The sequence below is a fragment of the Parasteatoda tepidariorum genome, chromosome 2, assembly GCF_982258835.1.
Source record: "Parasteatoda tepidariorum strain Cologne lab strain chromosome 2, Ptep-v5.0, whole genome shotgun sequence".
Lineage (NCBI taxonomy): Eukaryota > Metazoa > Arthropoda > Arachnida > Araneae > Theridiidae > Parasteatoda > Parasteatoda tepidariorum.
Window position 1 is genome coordinate 36,364,764 of NC_141756.1, and position 22,550 is coordinate 36,387,313.

Consider the following 22,550-nt stretch of genomic DNA (forward strand, 5'->3'; position numbering starts at 1 on the left):
TTCGATTCTTTATTTAAATGAAATAAAAACGCGTGATATTCGAAAAAATTATAAAGGGGATAAATGCATTTAAAAATCACAACTTGTTTTCCATAAAAAAAAATTTATAAAATTAAAAAAAAAAAAAAAAAGACTAGTTATGTAAACAAAATAACAAGTAAAATTTTTAAAAAAATAATTGATTTGGCATAATTTTATTATTAAAATATTTTGTTACAGGGTTCCCACCCTTTTAACAAAGCCAAAATTAAGCACATTTAAAGACCTTAAAAAAATAACTTTTTTGAAAAATAAAGGATTTTAAAAATAGTATAATAGTTTATCATTGAATATGCATATACCACCAGTAACAGTGACAATTATTTTGCTTCCTTAAAAAAAATCAATAAATAAATTTTTTTTTTACTATAATGTAAGCACTGGTATAAAATTGTATATCGATATTAATTAAAAGGGCCTCCCAAAGAAGTACCATTCAATTTTTGCAAATCATGGTCGGGTTTTTTTTAAAACATTTTCAGATTGTTAAATCTGACTTCATCTATGAAACTAATCCATATTCTATTTTTAATGATTTCATTGAAATTGAATTGTAAAATTAAATGCAAAATTTAAGATTTGTAATTTTTTTCATGTATAGTAAAAAAAGGGAGTAAATAATGGAATTTGGCAAAAACATTATTACAAGTTCTGATATTTAGCTAGTAGTTCTGCATCAGTTACGACAAAAAAATTCCTTATTTTCTATTAATAAAATGCTTCATTTATAAGGGTATATATTAAAAGAATTAAAGCTAAAAATTTGAATTAGAGTTATGCATGAGAATAGTTTTCTCAACTCTGTCATGTTAAATTAAGTCCTATTTCAAGTAAAAACAGATTATACTAATATCTAAGGACATTAAATCATTCACTTTTTTTTTCATTAGGCTTAACTTGATATATTGTTTTAAATTAATTGAAATAATTATTTTTACGAAAATTTTAATGGAATAAAAATACAATTATGTTTGAGAAGATTTATAATTTTCAAACCAAAATGTTTTTTTTATTAGTTCTCAGTGAAACATATAAATAAAAGGGGTCCAAACTGATTTTTCAAAAGTATCAACACATTCCTATGGCCAGAAAATTGATAAGGTTCCTTAATTAACAAATATAATTCTAAGAAATTGTGTCATTATATACATCATTGTTTTCCTATCATCATTCTTAAGCAATCTTATCTGTTAAGGAAATAAATTATGCTCAAAAATACTCTCAATAAGAAGCAATATGGCAATTCTGTATTCTTTGGTTTCTTAATATGTTAAAATGTTTTCAGTATTATTTTTTGTTATTTCAAAAACTATAATGTTTAGACATGTATTTTCATGAAATCTAAATAAGCATTATTTTCACTTAAATGCTATTGTCTTGTTTGGCAGGAAAATGGGTTTTATTCAAGGATGGTAAACTTCAGTCTGAAGGAAAAAACTTACAACCTAATAGTTTCATCAGAGAAGGGGGAACAATGGTGATTGGACAAGAACAAGATGAAGTAGGAGGAGGGTTTAGTCCCATGGAAACATTTGTAGGAAATATTACCCGGTTAGTATGTATTAGAACTTTTAAGATTTATTATTTTATAAATGCAACATTGATGCAAACAGTTTCCATGAAAGTTAATTCACATAATGATACCAACTTGAAATGTAACTAAAAACCCCATTATACCTTTTTAACAATATATTTTGGTATTGAAAGATAATAGTTAACCACTACTGAGGAAGGCAAACTAAGAAAATACCAAATCTTACATGATTTAGGGAGGAAACAGGTAGGAGTTGAAAGGCAATTAGAAACATCTACATCAGTCAACCAAACTGGTTTTGATGCTCTTAATCCTTTATTCCTCATTAGTGATCTGAGAAATTTTGATAGCATATTGTTCGTTGTTAATGTTGACAAAAATTTCCGACTCTTAATATATTTAAGTCATTTTTGACAAAATTTTTTAAAATATTAAAGGTAGGGACTATATATCTATAGACAATTATCAAGTTGAAACTACAATAAAAATTTCTTATTTAGGAGATAAAATTATTTATTTAAACTATTAATAAAACAAAAGAATTCATATTGTCAAAAAGTCCAATCCCAAAATTATTCATCCCAAAAGTCAAGTCCAATCCCAAAAGTCAAAATTTCCCAAAGTATTCATTACCAAACAAAATTATTGAATGTGTCATTTTTATTTTAGGGTTAATGTTTGGAATGAATATTTTTCAAAGAGTAACATTACTAGACTTTGTAATATCGATGATGATATTCCAGGCAAGGTTGTAGCATGGCCTGATTTCTTACAAGGATTGAAAGGCAACATCAATGTCATTAAAAATGAAAAGCCTTTTGTAGAAATAAAAAATAACCTGTAAATATGTACAAAACTGAAATTGTAAATTAAAAGAAAAATATTTGTAACTTTTAATTAATAAAATGCTGAATTATGTTCCTAATACTGAAAACATGACTTATAACTACTAAACGTGAACTTATTTACTTATATCACATATGATTTTGTTAATATTTCATTAAGAATTAGAAATTATAAAATTATTTAACCCTACCAAATTATGATGAATCAACAGGAAGATAGTATAAAAATAATCAAAAATCAGTTGATCAATTGAATTGGACTGTGCTTTCTTTTACTCTCTTTTGTTTAGAGCAATCTTTCAGGTTAGACTTCTTATCTACTTTAATGTTTTTTTGCTTTTCTAACTTTTTTCTCTCCTTTTTTTTTTTGAACGCATGCAGGAAAGGCATAGAAAACTAAAGGTAATGAAGGAATAAACGAAAACATAATATTTTGCTGAAAACAAAGTGCACAAAATACCATATCAAGTAACAGATAAATAAATTTAAAGATTTTTATCACACCTTTGCCATATTAAGTTATAACACTGATGGGTCAGCGTTTGATTATGATTTCTCTCCCCAAATCTTAAAGTACAGCCACACTGTCAATATTTTTTCACTAAGTTTTCATGGTGCTTACAAAAATGTCCCATTAAGGTGGTCATAACAGAACATCTTGTGTATATACACAGTCCAGTCTCATTAATGTGATTGGCACTGTGAAATAATCAATCACAAAAGGCAGTACTATTTGTTTTTCATTGCTTTAAATGTTCTATAAAATATTTTATTTTCTTAATTTAAACTAGTTTAACGGCAGCTGAAAAAATTCAGGAAGAAAAGTATTAGAAAAATAATTGTTTAAAAGAAAAAAGCATTTTTTTGAAAAAGCAAGTTCTCAAAATGGTTTTTATTTTTACTGATTAAAAACACAACGTTTTCATCACCGAAAAAACACACATATCGTTTACAATCTTTTTAAACACCTATTGAATAGATACAATTTTTTTTTGCAACAGATATCAAAAAAATATTCAGTAAACTATATACATTTATGAAAGGAAAAAATTAGTTGACACTGCATACTCCGATGTTCTCGCATAAATTTGCTGCGCCAAAAAACAATGTTACCATAGTCACCGCCACAGGTCCAGACGAATGTCTGGAGGAGTACTTATTTTAGACAAACTATAAATACCTGCTAATAAATAAAAAAGTTGTTTGTCGGAAATGAAAGTCTATGATGTCACTCTCTAATTCATCTGTGAATTCTTCAAGGAAATTTTCAATGGATGGTTCATTTCGTCCCATTGTCATAAATGATGCTATATGTACCATAATAAAGGACAGCACTCTCACTTTCATTCACTTCTGGGTACAACTTTAAACGGGTCCATGTGGTAGTAAAATCAGCCAAAAAAAAGTTTATAAAGCAGACTTAAAAAATAAATTACTTTGACATTTCCCATTGTATAACAGTTACTTCTGAATTAGGCAGAAATTCATCTGTGACCTATAAATAATCAAAAACTGAATGTAAGTACATTAATACGAAAAAAAATTTTAACCTGAAAGAAAACACGATTGAAAGTAAATTTTTGTAGTGCCCCCTAATAGTTTGTAAAAATTTAAAAAATGTAATGAACATAGCTCATATGCTTTTTGTTTTTATTCATGGCATCTGAAAATAAAAATCCTCTTTTTGAATAAATGTAGTTTAAAAAAAATTAAGCGAATTAATTAATATAAAAAAATAACCTCTTACCCCCATAAACGATTCAATGGTAATTTTGACACACTTGTGGTCATCCTGGAACAATTCTGCCGGGGTCAAGTTTTATGCCCTCCTACTCTTCATATTGTCTGATATATTCGGTATATTTTTCTTCCGTCTCACATCCTGGAGGTCATCTACTTGTATTGTGCAACTACAAAATTTACTTTATGCTCTCTGAATTCTTGGTCTGTTCCAAAATCAAAGAATATAATCTTATCTTTAGAATTCTTAAGCTGGGCAACTTGTAGGTAATGCAGATGATTTGTGCCATCCACACATTTACTGCTACTTATGGTCATCCTGGATCAATTCTATCGGGGTCAAGTTTTATGCCCTCCTTCTCTTCATATTGTTTGATATATTTGGTTTATTTTTCTTCCGTCTCACATCCTGGAGGTCATCTACTTGTATTGTGCAACTGCAAAATTTACTTTATGCTCTCTGAATTCTTGGTCTGTTCCAAAATCAAAGAATATAATCTTATCTTTAGAATTCTTAAGCTGGGCAACTTGTAGGTAATGCAGATGATTTGTGCCATCCACACATTTACTGCTACTTATGGTCATCCTGGATCAATTCTATCGGGGTCAAGTTTTATGCCCTCCTTCTCTGCATATTGTTTGATATATTCGGTTTATTTTTCTTCCGTCTCACATCCTGGAGGTCATCTACTTGTATTGTGCAACTGCAAAATTTACTTTATGCTCTCTGAATTCTTGGTCTGTTCCAAAATCAAAGAATATAATCTTATCTTTAGAATTCTTAAGCTGGGCAACTTGTAGGTAACACAGATGATTTGTGTCATCCACACATTTACTGCAAGACATGCACTTACTAACAGTTCCACATAGATGCTCTTCCCACAAACACTCTCTCCTCCAAATAACTTTGCAACAATTGGTGCACTGATAAATCTATAAATAAATAAAATAAATAATCATAGAATTAATTAATGGCTATAAATCTTGTAAAAAGAAAATTATTTACATTATAAAAAGTACAAGAAGCACATAGCTTTAAAAAATCACTTTATTTCTTTGTTGAAGAAAATGAATGTTTTTCATATTGTAAAAGTATTGGAATGGCATTAATAAAAGAACAAAAAATGAGGTAATAAATAATCTATTGAAATGGTTTTTAAATAAAAATGAAAAGTTCAGTGACAAAAAAGAATTCAGAATAAATAATGATAAAAAAATTATAAATAAATAAAACACAAATTATTATAAGCTCACATTTGAAACAAATATTAACACATTGCATTTCACACACATCCAATAAATAAAATCATGAAACAAACATTGAAATGTTTAGCAATAACAGTAAAATTCTCAATATAAGGAATGAAAACAACTTGACTTGAAATGAACAATTTTAAGATTAAAACAATATTTTTAACAAGAGAAAATTGTAAAATATATGATACAAAAGAAAATAAAAAGATACCTCAATCAATATAATGTTTATCATCAAATTTGATTTGTAAATTATTTATAATCTATATAGAAAGGTTAAAATAAATAGTAATTATAGTAAATCATAGTAACTAGTAAATCCTAGCTTTCTTCATTTGAGAATGAATTATTAAATTTCCATTTAAAAATTGAACTAACATTTTAACAAAACCAGCTTATAGCCAAATAGAAATGTTCAAATAAAATATGAGCAGAATTGTTAACTAATAATTATAGTAACTAGAAAATCCTAGCTTTCTTCATCTGAGAATAGATTATTAAATTTCCCGTTAGCATATGCACTAACATTTTAACAAAACCAGTTTACAGCCGAATGTGTGTTTTAAACATTTTGACAAGTTTGTTCAGTATGTTCAAAATAGGGAGAAACTGGTTAGGTTAAAAATAAAATAGCATAATTGCTTACTTGCTGAAAAGTAATTTTGCTAAAAAAATGAATAAATATAAAGACATTTTAAATATCAAACAAAACAAATAGGTTAAAGAAAAACTTCAATGCTATTTAAACTATAGGTCTGGTACTTTGGCTAAAGCATGCAAACATCAGCAAAAAATAGTATTAAACAAATTATACATACATAAATACGCATATATTTTGACTAATTATAAATAAAAATAAAATAATATGCATTTTAAATACAATCGTTTCTTGAGAAAAAGGCAAAGTATTCATTAGTTGAAAAATAATAAAGAATTTGGATTTATAATTTCTAATAATCTTTTTCTTCTAAGAATTATGAAAGTTAGAGTCATATATCCACATCAGTCAGATAGTTTGTTACAAGATTTACAATTTATAAAAATAAATAATAAATCAGTCAATTTTAGGTACGAAGAAAATTGAGGTGGAAGTTTTTTTAAAAAGTCACTGTTTTACTTAATCAAGGTAATCATTTATGCTTGATTGTTCGGAGGAGTTAGCAAAACGTAATTGAGAATAAAACTTTAAAACTTGAGCATTGGCTCGGATGCTTGATGGTTCAATATCAAGTACACGAAGTCCATCTAAGCAACGAGCTCGTGAGAGAGCTACATAGGCTTGGCCGCATTCAAATACTCTAGCTAAAGAAACTTCAACACAATCTAAGGTCATTCCCTGAAAGCAGAAATAAAATTAGAATTAAAAAAAAAAAAAAAAAAAAAAAAAAAAAATGAAATGAGTCTTAAAACCAAAGTGAGTGTAAGAGAAAAATGATACTCCTCAAAAAATAAAATATCAAAAACACATGTTACATCCTGTTTCACAATACTGACAGCATTAAATTTTAAATTTAATAAATATCTAAAGTGATCTTGGTTAATGTTATCAATTGCTTATAGTTATCAAAATCACTTGGTCCAGATATTCTCTATTTATTTGTAAAATTATCACTTTCTGTGATTATTTTGTTGTTGAATGGTATCTGTGATTTTTACTAATCAGAAATCATCTTAAGAAGAACTATTGTTCAATTTTTGATAACTCACACAAAATGGTCCTTTAACTGCTGGTAAAAAGAAGTGTGGTGATTGGCAGTTAATGCCATAATTTCCATTTGTGTCAAAGCAGGAAAACAGAGAACAGATTTAAACAGAGAACGGAGTGACAACATGGATAGTAGAAAGTAAACTTATGCAACCATTAAAACAAAAAGATTATTTTAAATAGCTATGACAGGCTATAAAATATATATATATATATATCTCTTACACGGGGACAAAAAAACCTCATTACAACTCCCCAAATGGCAATGCTAGAAAATCGACCAATAATTGACGCTAAAAATGTCACATGCCAAATCTAGCTGAGGTGGCTCAACATATAGCGCTTTTAAAAACGGAAACTGAAATAACAATTCAGCTGCAGCGATCTCATACTATTAAGCTAGGCAGAAGTGAGTAGTCTTTGTCGATAGATCTCTATTTTAGTATTTTGCCGAAAGCGCTTTTTTTCACGAATTTATATATTACGAATTTATTTGACGATTTTTGATTTAGACTACGAATTTATTTGTTTTATTATAGTTATTAGTTATTCATATGAGTCTCAGTCAATGAGTCTTTATTTGAATTCAAATTTATTTTAATGACTTAGTATTTACTAAAAGGATGTAATTTTTTTTTTTAAAAAAAGTTGTTACAAGAATTTGAATGATTGATTTGAATTCTTAGAATTTTGCGGATTTGCAATGTATCTAAGTTAGTAGCGAGCGAAGCGAGCTTGGTTTGCGAAGCAAACCATATAAGATTGCGTAGCAATTTTCGGGGGTTGGCGTGCCTTAGCAAGCAGGAAGCGCAGCCCACTAGTGAATTAATAATATGCTGTAGCACATTAAAACCACTCTCAACTTCCAGTTAGCAAAATTTTGAAAAATCATGTTTACTGTATATGAAGAGAAAAATAAAATGAAAATACAGAGTGTAAACAAAATAGAGCTGGTAAAGATAAACAACATAAAGATAGAAAAGTAATTTAATTTCAACTTATGTTTTGTACATTTAACTTTATAACTTTTTTAGCAAAATTATATAAAGCAAAACATATTTCAGTATTTTGAATTTTGCAAACAAAATTTAATATAAATAAACTTTAGTTTATTAATATTAAAGTCTTCATTTATATTATTATTAGTTCATGAAAAAATAAAGTACATAATTAAAAAAAAATACATATTGCTAAATTATAATATAATACTTTTAACTATACAATAAATGTGTAATATGAAACACATTGCACTTATTGGATAACTTATTAGATTCTTAACCCTTCAAGGTTTATTAAAATACATGATCGGATATATATTATGTAGATCCAATATTTCAAAATGAATATGGAATATGATATTCTAAGACAAAGAATGCAGAAATAAATTTTTCAGTTTATTTTTAGCAGAATATAATACAAAATAATGTCTCAAAATTAAGATTCAGACAAAATTTCCAATAACTAACAGCATTTAAGTAAAAACAACTTTAGTATAACTTGGTGAAACTAATTTTAGTAACCTGGGTATTATGTTTCATAGTCAGCATTAATTTAACATACATTACATCTATATAATAAATATTATTCAAGAAACATATTTTATATAACATGAGCATTATGAGACACTTTTAAATTTCATAAGTACGGAAAAACACAGAAAAGTTCTGGAAATCCTGACGTAAACCAATAAATTAATTTAAGAGCAACTGTAAATTATTTTTCAAACAGGGTTCATACTTAAAAAGAAGTTTTTCCCCTGACTTTTTCAAGTAAATTGGCCTATTATTCATAGTTTTTTTTTTAAATGCAACAAAATTTTTATTTAATTAGAATGTAAATTAGAATTACAAATCGAATAACAACTGTAAGAAAATAATATATATTTTTTTAAAAAAATCAAATGATTTTTACTATACCAACTTTGATTAGAAATAATAAATTATCACAGCTATAAATACGACTGAAAGAGATAAGATGTCAAAAATAATTTATTAGACAAAAAAAAAAAAAAAAAAATTCACATTTTTGATAAGTGCGAATTTGAAAAAAAAAAATTATAAAAATATATAAATAAGCTGTATATATTTGTAGTAAAATTGCATTTAATCAACATAAAAATGAAAATGCTATAAACAATTAAAACTATCCATAAAAAAATTAATTAGGGAAAGAAAAAACATCAATAAGACTGCAAAACTTAACTGAGCGATACTAATTTAAAAAGAAAATAATTAAAAGAACATATTTTTAAGATCAATTATCAAACCACCCGAAAAAGAAACTAACAAATATGTAAACAATCCATATTTAGTTAAAATAATAATAAATAAAAATAGTATACAAATAATCTGTATTTATTTGAAATTAAATCAATTGAACGTTTTTAAAAAAATTCAATATGTTAAGATTTTTAAATTTAAAAAAAAATTTGAAATTAAACTTTATAAGCTAAATAAATCTAAATTATATTAAACTAAAGATTTATTAAAATCACCAAATTGACTAAGATAAAAAAAATTAATAAGTAAAAAACGCAATATATTTCATGCCTAATTGTAAGGAAAAAAGAAAATGATAAAATACAATGATAACTTAATCAAATTAAATAAAAATAAGGCTTTAAAATTACCAGATGGAAACAAAAGTTAAACTTAGTTTTAAGACTTGGAATAAAACAGGATATAATTTGATCAAATGAATTTTAAAAAAAAGAAAATTAATTATGAAATTCATGGATACTAAGAACTAATTTATTAAGTATGAAATGTTTAGTGAACGAAAAATCCTATTATTATGTATAGACAATCTTCTGTTATCAGTAAGGCAGATTTGTTGGTCACTTTAAAAAAATATTATAAAAGCAGACCATTTTAACCGAAAGCAAAGGTGATGCCACATCAGGAAAAAACTTGCTAATGATGAATGCCAATGCCTCTGAGAAATCAGAATTTATTCAATTAAAAAATATTGTTCTTCAATAAATATCAAATAAATAAACATAATAGACCATAAAAACATTTTGCTCATAATAATTAATGTATTATCCGAAATTATAAAACACTAATTTGTCATAGTAAATAAAAGATGGCAAAAATTGATATACAAAAGTGGACTTTTTTAAACTGGTAGAGTGAAATTTCCCAATGGGTGTCAAATTCCCAGACATTTCCTGGTTTTGGGCTAAAATTACGTTTTTCCCTAACTTTTTTTAAATATTGTTTTTTCAGACAATTCCCAGTGCGTACGATCCCTGTCAAACAATGTTTTTAGTAGTTCAAAATAATTAATTTCAATCATTATACTTACAATTTAAAATGATGCTTATTTTTATAAATTATAAAATTAAAGTCGAGAAAAAGTTCTTCAAACAGTCAAAATTAATTACCTGTGATTTGTGAATAGACATAGCCCAAGCTAGTTTTAATGGTAACATTTTCCTAACTAACATCATTCCACTATGAGCTCTGAAAGACCATTTTTCATAGTTGATTACTTCTTTTGCACCACATGCAAACTTTACAACAGGAAGTTCTGAATAGAGAAAAAAACTCTTAAAATGCATACAATTTTTAATAAAATACATAAAATATTACAAACTTAGATGATTAACTATGTGCTTTGAAATAAAGTAGTCATTAAGTATTATTAAGTCATTAAGAATTTTCATAACTATCAGTAATTAGACAATACATATTACTCTCCAAAAAGAAAAATAAGTATAAAATAGCAAAAAGGCCATCTTCATTATAATAAAAACAAATATGAGGGTGTGGGAAATGAAGAGAGAGCTAAATTGCAATGGAGTTTGAATAATTTTTACAAATAGGTTAATGATTTGAATTCATTCAATATCAGAAAATATAAATAACAGATCTCTGCTCAGCCAGCGTTAAAAATATTGAAAATAGTACACAAAGAATTTCTCTAGAATAATTTTAATAACATTAAAATTAGTTACACAAATAAATTTCTCAGATAGATTCAAATATATTTCATACATTTGAATAATGTCTTTTCTTCAACAGTTTACTTTGAAAGAATTTGTTAACGTTTAGAGCAGTTTTATAAAAAAATTTTAATAAAATATTCATATAATTTCACTATCTAAAACCAAAAGACACATGGTTTTCTATAATAATTATTAATTACAGAAAAAGGGTTTTAATTTTGATGGAAAATTAAGATGAAATTATAAATGATATTTTAATTAAAATAAAATGACACTTCATTATAAAAAGTTTGAAAAAGGAATAAATGAAAAAACTAAACTTTAGATTATACCAGTAAAGGGTTGGAAACTTTAGTAACATATTCAGAAATTTCTACTTTTTGAGAAATTGTAAAATATAAATGTTTTCAAAGCTTCGTACATAGTTTTCTCTGTATATTACTAAAAGTTTTATATAATATATAATATAAAACACATAAATAAAAAAAATAATTAAGAAAATGATATTCCTAAGCAGTTAAAAAGTTTTTTTTTAATATTTCAATATTTTTTTTGTTCAGATGCACAACCTTTTTTAGAAGAGTGCTGCAGGTAGAAAAAATTAGCTTTGAGATGCTGCAATGAACTTTGTTTCATATTAATTGATGACAATTTAAATAATCTAAAGAGTTGAAGAATCATTGACAATTTGTTTTAAAAATAACTAAATAAAAGAAAACCTATTAATTACAGCAAATTACAATATTTCTAAATATACAAATAATATGCTTAACAGAAAACTGAGTCATCTTAAATAAAATTACGTTCAAAGATGGCACAAAATTTTCTCAGTAAAAATGAGCAAAATTATTTTTCATTATTATTATTTTAGAGAATATTAATTACTTCTTTAATTTTTAAATTCCATTTCTTTTTAACATGTTTAGAATAAAGAGAGTTTAAACCAAAAACATGACCATAACTAAATTAATAAAAAAAAGTCTACATATTTTGACATTTTAGAATTCTATATTATAATTATATATTATAGTTAATTAAAATTCAGTTGAAAAACATTTCTAACAAGTCATGCAGTCTTTTCCAATTAACTTTAGTTCAGAAAACCGCAGGGCTGCAGGCAGTGCACTCCTATCATAGAACATATTAAATGAACAAGTAATGCCAAACTATAACTTTTAGAAACTCTAAAACATCCTTACCCTCTCAAGTAATTCTCAAAGTTCTATTAGACGAAAATTTTTAAAATGGTTACATAAGCTTAGCGATTAAAAAAATATTTACTTAAAAAAGGACAGACAAGTAACAACCCAAACTGGCAATTAATAAAATTAAAGTGTAATTACAATAAAATGAATAATAAAATATGGCTTTACAAACATAATCAAGCAAAGGAAAGAGATGTTTACCAAACTAAACTGTTCGCTTAGAATAAAACTAAAAACTTTAAAATATAACAAGTAAAAGACATATGTAGGGAACTAAATAAAATAAAACGCTTCTTGGTAGTATTTGAAACAATGTTATGAATTCAATGCAGTACAAAGAGTGAAATTTTTTGACCAGAGCTGTACGAAACATTTAAAGTGACTGTTAATCATACTTTGTTTGCTAGGATCAAATCCAAGAACGACACCCCTAGCACCATTCACAAGCCCTCTCTGCAGATCAAGATTTTTCATAAGCATGACTTGAGCTCCAACTTTCAATTCTAACTTGTTTCCCACAGGACAATGATTATTTATGAATTGGCTAAGATCAGGAGCATTATCAACAGCAAAGAAAAATTGAGACTGACCTATTTCGAAGAAAAAAATTATTACATTTTAATGTATGGTTTGTCACAAATTACCAATGAATAATAAAAATTAGTAATTTTTTTGGAAAGTACTAGCCTGCATTAAACTGCCAGGTTAAAGCTGTCTTTAATGACAATCCATAGTCCTTGTGAATATTTTACTCAAACTTTTTTCGTCATTACACTCGGTTACTTATCTGTGACAAAAATTGATTTGTTTGAAAATGTCATAAACAAAATGCATTGAAGGGAAAATTATGTGCAAACTTGTCTAGAAGGCTTAATGCTTAAAAGTTAAAAAAAATCATTAAAAACTGTTGAAAAACCTTGAGCTATTGATTTTTGAGCACACAATAAAATCTTGATAAAACGAAACACTCAGAATGTGAAAAACTGTCATGCTAATTTAAGACAAGTACATCCCCCCCCCCAATGACCACCTAGAGAATGACGTAGGTCATACAGGCACCTAAAGGGCAGATTTGTTGGCCACTCTTTCAGGGGCACCATATTAGGTGGGCCAACAATGCCCCACAGTAAAGACAGATATTACAGAGAATGAAAGAACACCCATGCCTTGCGCGGTATTCGAACCCAGAACCTTTCTGGAGCAAGGCCAGTTCCCCTGAAATTGTGTAAAGAAAAATAGTAAATATTAATGAATTATACTAGTATTTATCTATACTGAAAATTATTTACCTTAAGATTCAGGGTGTGTCGCTAAATTTTTCAACAAAAAATAAGCACTTTTTAAGCATTCTAAAAATACATTTTCAAGCATTTTTTTTTTTTTAACATTTAGGCTATTCTAACTAATAAAGAATGTTTTCCGATTGTTTAAAGATCTTCATATACAAATAAATAAAATTATTAAAACACAAAAACATTTTTAAAGAACATTTTTAATATTGATAGGATCATTAATTTCCGGCAAAGAAATCTAATCTTGATTTTATTAGCCACCATAAAAAACCTTTTATGTGCAACTTTCTTAAATAGAGAATTACATCATAAGAAAAACTTATTCTAATTCATAATTACAATTAGATAACCTTAATGTTAAAATAGAGCAAAGAGGAAAATAATGAACTCTATTTCGACTTGCAAAAAATCTTGATTCTGAAAATTATTTGTTCCTGTTTTTTTCATAAAATAACACAAAAACTACGAATACTTTAAAAACAAATCAAGAAAATAAGACAACATTAAAAAATCTAAATACTTTATACAATTAGTGTTTTGTCTCTCAATGAAAAAATCTCTAAATTGATTAGTTCATCAAATAAAAAGAATAAAAGGAAGATAAAAATTTTGAATTGACGAAGCTCTGTAATTGTTGACAGCTCTGGATCCACATGGAAATACTTAGTGCTTAATAAATTACTGCCTAATGATTTTCATGTCAAGTTGTGGCACTGACGTATAAAAAAAAAAAGAAAACATGAGAATGCCTTTGATTTCCCTGCGACTAAGATGATGGCGCTTCATTAGCAAATAAATAAATAAGAAACACACATAATATATTCATTGGCTGTAAAGGAAAAGTTGGTCTCCTTAATCAGCAAAATTTCACGAGATTTTCGGCTTGGTTTCAAAGGGCGGAAAATAAAGCCCGAATTTGAGAATTTCTTGCAAAATGCATCAGAGTTGCACACGTGAGTGTAAGATTTTCCCCCGTAGAATCCAGCTCAGAGTAAGAAAATCCACAATTAATTCGTCCAAAACATAAATGATTTGCCCTTTTGTATGATACAGATCACAGCATGCCAAAGTAGAAAGTGGTTGAATGAATTTCGAATATTTGGTAGAGCAAAAAAAAAAAGTATCATTTCGGAAAAGAGAAAGTTAAGCATATTTTACAAACACCTTTAAGGGCTTTTAAAAAACAGGCATCAAAAATAAGCACCCTTACTTTAAGGACTTATAAAAATGTGATGCACCCTGTGATTGTTAGTAATATTGTCAGAAATGAGAATGACAAAATCATTTAAAAACATTCATCTATCTAAAGTGTGAACCCCATTTTCAAAAGACATTCTGCATTGACAGTCATTACTGTTAAGTCATGCTGCAACCAGGATGTTTTTAGCTGTAATTCGATTTTTTGTGTAATAAATTGGAAAAAAAATATTTTGCATATACATACATAAAAAAAAAGTAAATTGCGTATATAATGCAATATTTTTTAAAGATTATTCAAGATTACTTTTTTGAAAATAAATTTTAAAACAAAGATAAAAATACATCAATAACAAAATTTCATTTAAATTTCAAGTGTATACCAGTCAGTTGTTCAAGATGAGATTTATTAATGATATCAACATCATCTTTATGTGTGCTCAGTTTTGTGGCCAAAATTCCATCCTTATCAATATTTTGATTCGAAGTTGATTTCAATTTCTGAATAAGTGCTGCACTAGACCTAAATTAAAATAAATAAATAAATACAGACAAAAAATGTCTTTCATTATTAAAAAAATGTAGAAATGTCCATTTTAAAAATGTCTAAGGTCTTTAGAGAATGACATGAATTGACATACACTTTAAAAGATTGAAACATAGTCAGACTGAAAATACAATTATTATTTAACAAATTGCTTATTAATAAGGAAACCAATTAAATAAAATTTTGAACTTGCATAAATGAATTTGTTCCAAAGAATAACTATTTTAGATGGAGAAAAAAAAGGTTATTTTATGAAAGAATTGTTTTCTAAAACTTTTAGAAAGGTTAATTTAAAAATATTAGACTTTAGTGGAAAGGCCTTTTTGTATGGTTTGATACTTTTAAAGGGTCCAATTAAAAGTTTAGGTTGTATGAGTTGATCTTTAACAAACCCAATTTCTTTCTAGATAGACCTCCGTAGTGAAAATAACAACTAACTGTTCTTAAAGAATGTTATTCTAAAAGTCTTTGTATTGTTACAACAAAATGTATTTGGAATATTATATTACAAAAAATAAATAAATAAAAAATATTTCATATTATTAAACCATTTGTTCTCTTTTTATTATTTTTAAATTGAAATGCTATTAAACATTATTCAGCTTTCATAACTTACACACTTAAACACATGTCTAAGTCTTTAAATACAACTGAAACTCTCAAAAAATAAAACTCACATTTTGCCATTTATTTTAAATATTTTAACCAAAACAATAGACTGTTTATATCACAATGTATAAGTTCTCTGTCCCCAAAATATTACTAGAGGATCAATTTATACACCAGTAATAAAGTCAGAAATATTTGTGCATCATGAACATATATATATATTAGAGGGATCGGAATGTAATGTCGTTTTGCTACATTTTATATGTTATCAAGATTTAATTTTAATAATGTATTTACCTTCGTTAGCAACAAACTTTCATTGCCAGATTGAATATGAATTGAAAAAATGAATTGGTTTTTAAGACTAACGAATGTTTAATGCACAAGACAACATTACTAATGTTAAAATAGAAGCAAGAGGAAAATAATGAACTCTATTCTGACTTGTAAAAAATCTTGATTCAAATTGCTCTTGATTATTTTTTGAATCAAGACACAAACTTATGAAAATTCAGGAACAGATAATTTATTTCACAAAATATAATACACTGCACATTTTTAAATTTAAAGTTTTCAGAACATGATCTGTATTGAATTCAATAACTCTATGTATTTTTATTCAGTAGGCAAATGTATCATATCCAGAGGGAAACAATGAGAGATATTTTTAAACTGAGAAAATTTTTTTATACTTAATAGTTCTTTGCTTTTCAATTTTAAAAATTTTCAAATTTGGATTTTTTAGCAATCCACTTATACACGTGACAAGAATATGTGGTCGACTTATATAACAGGTTAACTTATAGACAGTGATTTACAGTATTTATAATAGCATGGATCCCCAAATTTCTCCACTCTTTATATCTATGAAGATAATTATGTCTAACCTCAATATTTATGACTGTTACTTTGAACCAACATCAAATCACTCCTGAATAACTTTCACAGTGAAAATGTGTTAAAAAAACATTTCTCTCCTTAAAAAAATTTTATGAACAAATGTATATTTTATTGGGGGGGGGGAACATAGTTGAGGGGTTTGGTGCAAGAACTAGGTAAGTTAAAAATTGAACCCTTTCCTTTTTTAAATGTGGAAAATATATTTGTTAGATTAGTGCTAAAAATCAGACAAAAATACGATATCAGTTCTAGTATATAATTGGTACTGTACAAACTGTATAAATTTATTTACATTTTTATTTATTATTATTATTTAATATTTTCTTTAGCTCTTACCAACAATTTTTGATTCTGTTAGTTTGACAGTTTTAGAACTTACCGTCCTTTTCTTACATCTTGCAATATTTGAATAAAATTTCGATCACTCTGTCTTTTAACAGCATGAAGTTCTATATTAACATCAATACATTTATCCCAAGCAGAACTCTGAAATAGAAAAAGCATTAATATTTTAAAAGCAATGTTTTAAATAAGGAAATGGATGTTTTTTCTAGCTCGATAACTCTAGGAATTGAAATGAAGATAATCAAATTTTTAGTGTTAGTTACAACAACATTTTGATGACATAAAATAATTATTCAAATTTATTACAAAATTATGAATAAAGTTAGGATAGAATTTTTCAAAAAAGTAATGCAACAAAATAAGCAAATTTAAGAGAAAATTCAACTAAATTAAATTATGTATATAAAAAAATTCTATAAAATTGTTAACATTCAGTGAAAGTGTATAACATTTTCACTCGAAAATCATAGCACATAAAAACTAGTTTCACAGGCTTTATTTTAAATACAAAATCAGAGGATTTTCTAAATTAAACGTATAAGATCTTTATAATATACAATAAACTTAATTAAAAGAACAAATATCTTATTTTTACAAACTTTAAAAAAAAGAGAGGCTTCTTTAAATTTATCAATTTTTAATAAAAGAAAATGACAGAAGCAATATTTCAGAATTTTAAATTAGGTAAAACAAGTTTTCAAAATTCAAGAAAAGATATTTTCTTAACTAATCACCTGAAAACAGAAGAGTTTGTTTTCTCCTTTTTTAGATACTGGTGGAAGTTGTAAGAAATCACCACTAAGTATAAGCTGAATACCTCCAAATGGCTTGTCGTTATTCCTAACTACTCTTGCAATTTTTTCCAATTTTTGAAAAAATTCTCCATCTACCATTGAAATTTCATCAACTATCAAGTGTTTGCATTGTTTCCATGAAAGAGTTCTGATTTTCCTTTGAACTTGATCAATACATTGTTGAATAGGAGCATTTCCAGTTCCAATACCTTAAAATAATTCTATAATTAGTTGAGTTTGATTCTGAGTTCAACTAAGATATTAAACATAACAATTTCTTTTAAAAATTTTTACTGATAATAGGTATATATGAATGAAAAATTCATATTAACATTGATATATACTTGTATATAATGCAAAAACTATAGAAAACAAATTTTTCATTTTTTAAAAACGCAAGTAAGCAACTACTGTTGCAATGGATTATTAATACACTATTTAATTTGTATTTAAATTTAGGTGCAGATTCAATACAAACCATGTTAAGAAATAAAAATAAACAGCAATTAAATACAACAAATATTAACAAATAATAATTAAAATATAACAAATATTTACAGACAGCTAAAACCTAAGAACAGCATGAAGGAGCAGTTGAACTTAAAATAAATTTTAAACTGTTTCTTAAACTTATGTTTTTAGCTTTAAATTTGTTTGAAATTAAATTTGTTGCCACTTTAAAAAAATAAATAAATAAAATAAAATCTGAGTTACTGAATAATTAAACAAAAATTTATTAATATTTAAACAAAGTTATGTATCACAAAAATTTTATTAGTAGCAAAAAGTAATAAAAAAAATAAGATGCTTTCTGCATTCAAAATTAAATTTATCAAAATAGTACTAGTTAAAACATTAGTTTAATTTATGCCACCTTTGCTAGAAGAATTTACTTAAATTCATATTAATTAAAAATAAATAGAAATTATTACGAATGAATAACATTATGACTTAACAATATTATGATAAATTTAATAATACACAATTATAATTTAATAAATTAGGGTGGCCATAAACAGTCAGAAAAAAAAATACCCAGACTTTTCACAGACTGATTTTACCAAATTTTCTTAATATTTGTAACTGGCAACATTTTTACAATATTTTTTTTTTAAATGTGAGCTAATTTCCTGAGCTTCAAAGTACCTATACTTTCAGTTAGAGTAGAAAATAAAAAATGTTAATTAAAAAAATTATAACAAGACCAATTTTGGGGGGAAAAAATTGACTTTAAGACTTCTCAAATTCAAATTAATTCATTTTTATTTTTGGGTGTTTTAATTAAATTTCATGACATTTTTAGATAAATAAAACTACCAAACTTTCCCCTGTTCTGTGGTCCCTTATAAATGAATAACAGTGAAATTACCAGCAAAAGAATGAAGAGTTATCCCTCCGATTTGGCAGGCAGCAACTCCTGTACTAGCTGTAGCAAAAGTACTTTCCGGGGCTAGTGCTCCTAAAATTCGCTTTAGAAGAAATGATTTTCCAGTTCCTGCACTGCCTGTAAAGAAAACATTTCTTCCACTCAGCACTGCACTCAAAACATGTTTTTGCTCATTAGTCAAGAGTCTTGATGCTATGGGCCTAGCTATAGGTGCTATTTTCTATTGAGAAAGGAGAAAAAAAGATAAATATAAGAATAAGCATTCAAACTGAATATGTTTTAAAATTGGATATAATAACACAAGTCAAACAACTGTTTTCTCATAATTATATACGATTTTTAATTAATGGTTAGCATTAAAAACACTTCTATCAGGGATCCACATTCATTTTTGGGTAATAAACCAACATTAATATAATTCTATAACTATAAATCTCTGAAGAATTTTTAGATTCTGTTTGAAACAGGGTGAGTAGCCAAATCTTTCAACGAAAAATAAGCACCTTTTCAGTACTTTTTAAGAACTCAAAAAATATTTTTAAGCACTATATAGATTAACATGAGCAGATAATGAAAATAATCAATGTGAATAAGTTCAAACACTTATACTTATTAGATTACAAGAACAAACTATTGTGCATTTATCTAGGTACCTACTGTCATAAAAAAAAATTAAATTTACATTCACCTCAAAACTCAATTTTTACTATTATACAGAAAACAAAATGTTTTACCAGGGGTCTGCCCAGGCCGAATTTACTACCGTTTAGCGGTACCTTCACAAATTCAATTTTAGGTAAAACGGTAGTTTCACAAATTCAACTTTAGGAAAAACGGTAGTTTCACAGAATACTTTTTCTTAAAATTTTATTTTTGTATCCCTTAAGAAACGATAAATCTATATTTTTACCATGTTTTTGTATTGATTTTTTAATATAATTTTTAATTTTTCACAAATTATGTCTAAATTTTCACAAAATAGGTACCTTTCAGAAAAACCTAGACAGACCCCTGGTTACTAATATTTTAGGTATCAGATTAATGTGATGACTGTTGTTAGAATTTTGAAATTGTTTTTTTTTTTTTTTTTTTTAATTTATCTTATAAGATACACATAAAAGTACTTGAGTGAGTTTATTTTCTTCTCTTTCTTCAAATTTATAAGTAATCACTGCAAACTCCAAATCCATTGCATAAATAACACTTTAATAATGAAACAAAAATGCCACATTCTGATACTTTGAGAAAGGCTATTAACTAAATCAGTAACTTTATGTCCCTCTTTATCTTTAATATTTAAGAAACAGACCAGAGGCCAAGTTAAGAGGATTTGGGAGCCACTTTTGGACCGGAAGTTATAAATTGTGCATCCCTGACAAATAGGATTTGCTTGGCAATTTTAGTACAGAAGTAAAACATGCTTTGGCAGACAATAATAAATTATCAGGGGTCTGTTTAGAAGAAATTTGGGTCCCGGTCCGTTAATGGACTCTTCACAAAATATCTTTTCATAAAAACGGACCTTTCACAAATTTGCTTATCTTCGTTATTGTTTTGTTAATCGAATAAACCCTTCCTGGGGGGGGGGGGAGAAAGACAGTTCGAAACTTTTCCAAGTTTCCCTAAGTTCAAATTCCAATTGTAGTATTCTAAAAAAATATTTCTACTTCTACAAACATTGTGTGTGCATTCTTATAGATATTAAATCATAATTTTTTTTTGTAAATAAATATAATTGATCAATTTATATTTATTCAATAAATTAATTTCTGGCAATTTTTTAAATAAAATATTATAAATTTAAGAATTGTTTCAGTTCACTTAATGTGGAACACATTAAAAGTGATACATTACTAAGTTGTGTTACTTAAAATAGGTCAATTGAAATTATTAAAAATGTGAGTGATTTTGTTTCCATTATTCGTCCGAAATGAATATTCTGTGTTGAGCAGTACTAAATACAAAATATTTGATGTTGCGTCTCAAATTCAGTAGCAGCAATTGTTGAGCAGAATCTTGTATCTATTTACAATTTAAAAACTTCTTGCAAAAATTTTTAGCAATTTTTGCTGTAACAGAACCCTATTTGCACAAATTCACAAAAACAGGACCCTGGTAGAAAGAATGTGACTTAACGCTTATTTTATATTCACAAATTATGAGTAGTTTTTTCACAATTTTACAAAAACAGGACCTTTCACAAAATGTCTGGACAGACCCCTGCAAAAGATTTCTCAACACAGTATCAAAATTTGAGGGATTAAATATATATTAGTAAAAGCTTGCATTGCAACATAGATAAAATAAAAATGATAAAAGCCTTTTTAGTTATGCTTTTTCCGAAAATGTCAGAACTCTTTCTTTACATTACAAATTAAGAACTAAGAACATAAATAAATTTTTACAAATAAAAATACCCTGTTTGGTGTATTGTTTTCCTGTCCACAATTTTCACGTTTTCTTTTTGCAGCTTTAGGAGTTTGGGGCCAAGAAGATTGCTTAGTTGCTAATGCTGCAGCCTTGTTATTAAGGACATTAATGTCAATTGCAGTAAGAGGACTTATTTCTTGAAAGCTAGAAGGTTTCAAAGACTGAAGACGTTCTTTCACATTTGGAGCCTTAATAGTCTTATGTTTTTCAACTTTTGCCATTAAAGTTTTCAAAAATATTCCCAATTTTCCAGTAGGACAGTTAGAAATGAAAATTTGTAGTGGTGGGTCTTTTAAAGTTATTGTAGATTTACCCTCTTTAAAAAACTTAGTGTGTAATGTTACATCTTTAACATTGTAAGATGCGTTAATCTTTCCGCATTCCAATTTTAAAACTAAATCCCTAAATTCATTTCTTCCAAGATGAATAAAGCTTTTGGGATTCGCAATTGATTGCGTCATATTGCCTTTGCCGTCGAGATAGCATATTTTAATTGAACACAAAAGGGAAATGTCTTCTAGATTTTCTGACATAATCAATTGCAAAACATTAAAGTTAGCTTTATTTTTTAATAGTAACCATCAACTTCAAAGTAGTAAAAATTTTAGTCACCAGAATTAAAATTATAAAAATACGCAAAATTTTTAAAATTGCCGCTGGCGAAAACAAAAGAAAGTGTAACTGATTCTATTGGTTACAGTTAAGAAACAAAGCTCAAAAATCTCATTTTTATTATTTTAAATAGATTTCCATCGGTATTTAAAAGTAAACATATGGA

General features: G+C 26.6%; 2 protein-coding genes across 2 annotated transcripts in view; one reads left to right on the top strand and one right to left on the bottom strand.

Moving 5' to 3' along the window:
- LOC107445304 (sushi, von Willebrand factor type A, EGF and pentraxin domain-containing protein 1) overlaps positions 1-2,486 on the top strand; it is a 46,477-nt gene extending 43,991 nt beyond the window's left edge. The window contains exons 23-24 of the mRNA XM_043049237.3: positions 1,428-1,590; positions 2,243-2,486. Coding sequence (XP_042905171.2) covers positions 1,428-1,590; positions 2,243-2,417 — 338 coding nt within the window. The 3' untranslated portion in view covers positions 2,418-2,486. The remainder of the gene's footprint in view (positions 1-1,427; positions 1,591-2,242) is intronic.
- Positions 2,487-5,188: 2,702 nt separating this feature from the next.
- On the bottom strand, positions 5,189-22,478 carry Pif1 (Pif1 DNA helicase). Its single transcript, XM_087157214.1, has 8 exons — positions 21,760-22,478; positions 19,325-19,562; positions 17,896-18,164; positions 17,196-17,302; positions 15,144-15,283; positions 12,667-12,861; positions 10,503-10,648; positions 5,189-6,748 (listed from the first exon to the last, which is right to left on the bottom strand). The coding sequence occupies exons 1-8, from the start codon at positions 22,303-22,305 to the stop codon at positions 6,530-6,532; spliced, it is 1,860 nt and encodes a 619-aa protein (XP_087013340.1). The 5' UTR covers positions 22,306-22,478; the 3' UTR covers positions 5,189-6,529.
- Positions 22,479-22,550: the final 72 nt, after the last annotated feature.

Coding starts and splice junctions, on each gene's coding strand:
- Pif1 (XM_087157214.1), bottom strand. CDS start 22,305: ATGTCAGAAAATCTAGAAGACATTTCCCTTTTGTGTTCAATTAAAATA. Junction 17,303..17,895: donor ACAAACTCTTCTGTTTTCAG/GTGATTAGTTAA, acceptor TTTCTATTTCAG/AGTTCTGCTTGGGATAAATG. Junction 15,284..17,195: donor CAAGATGTAAGAAAAGGACG/GTAAGTTCTAAA, acceptor ATTTTAATTTAG/GTCTAGTGCAGCACTTATTC.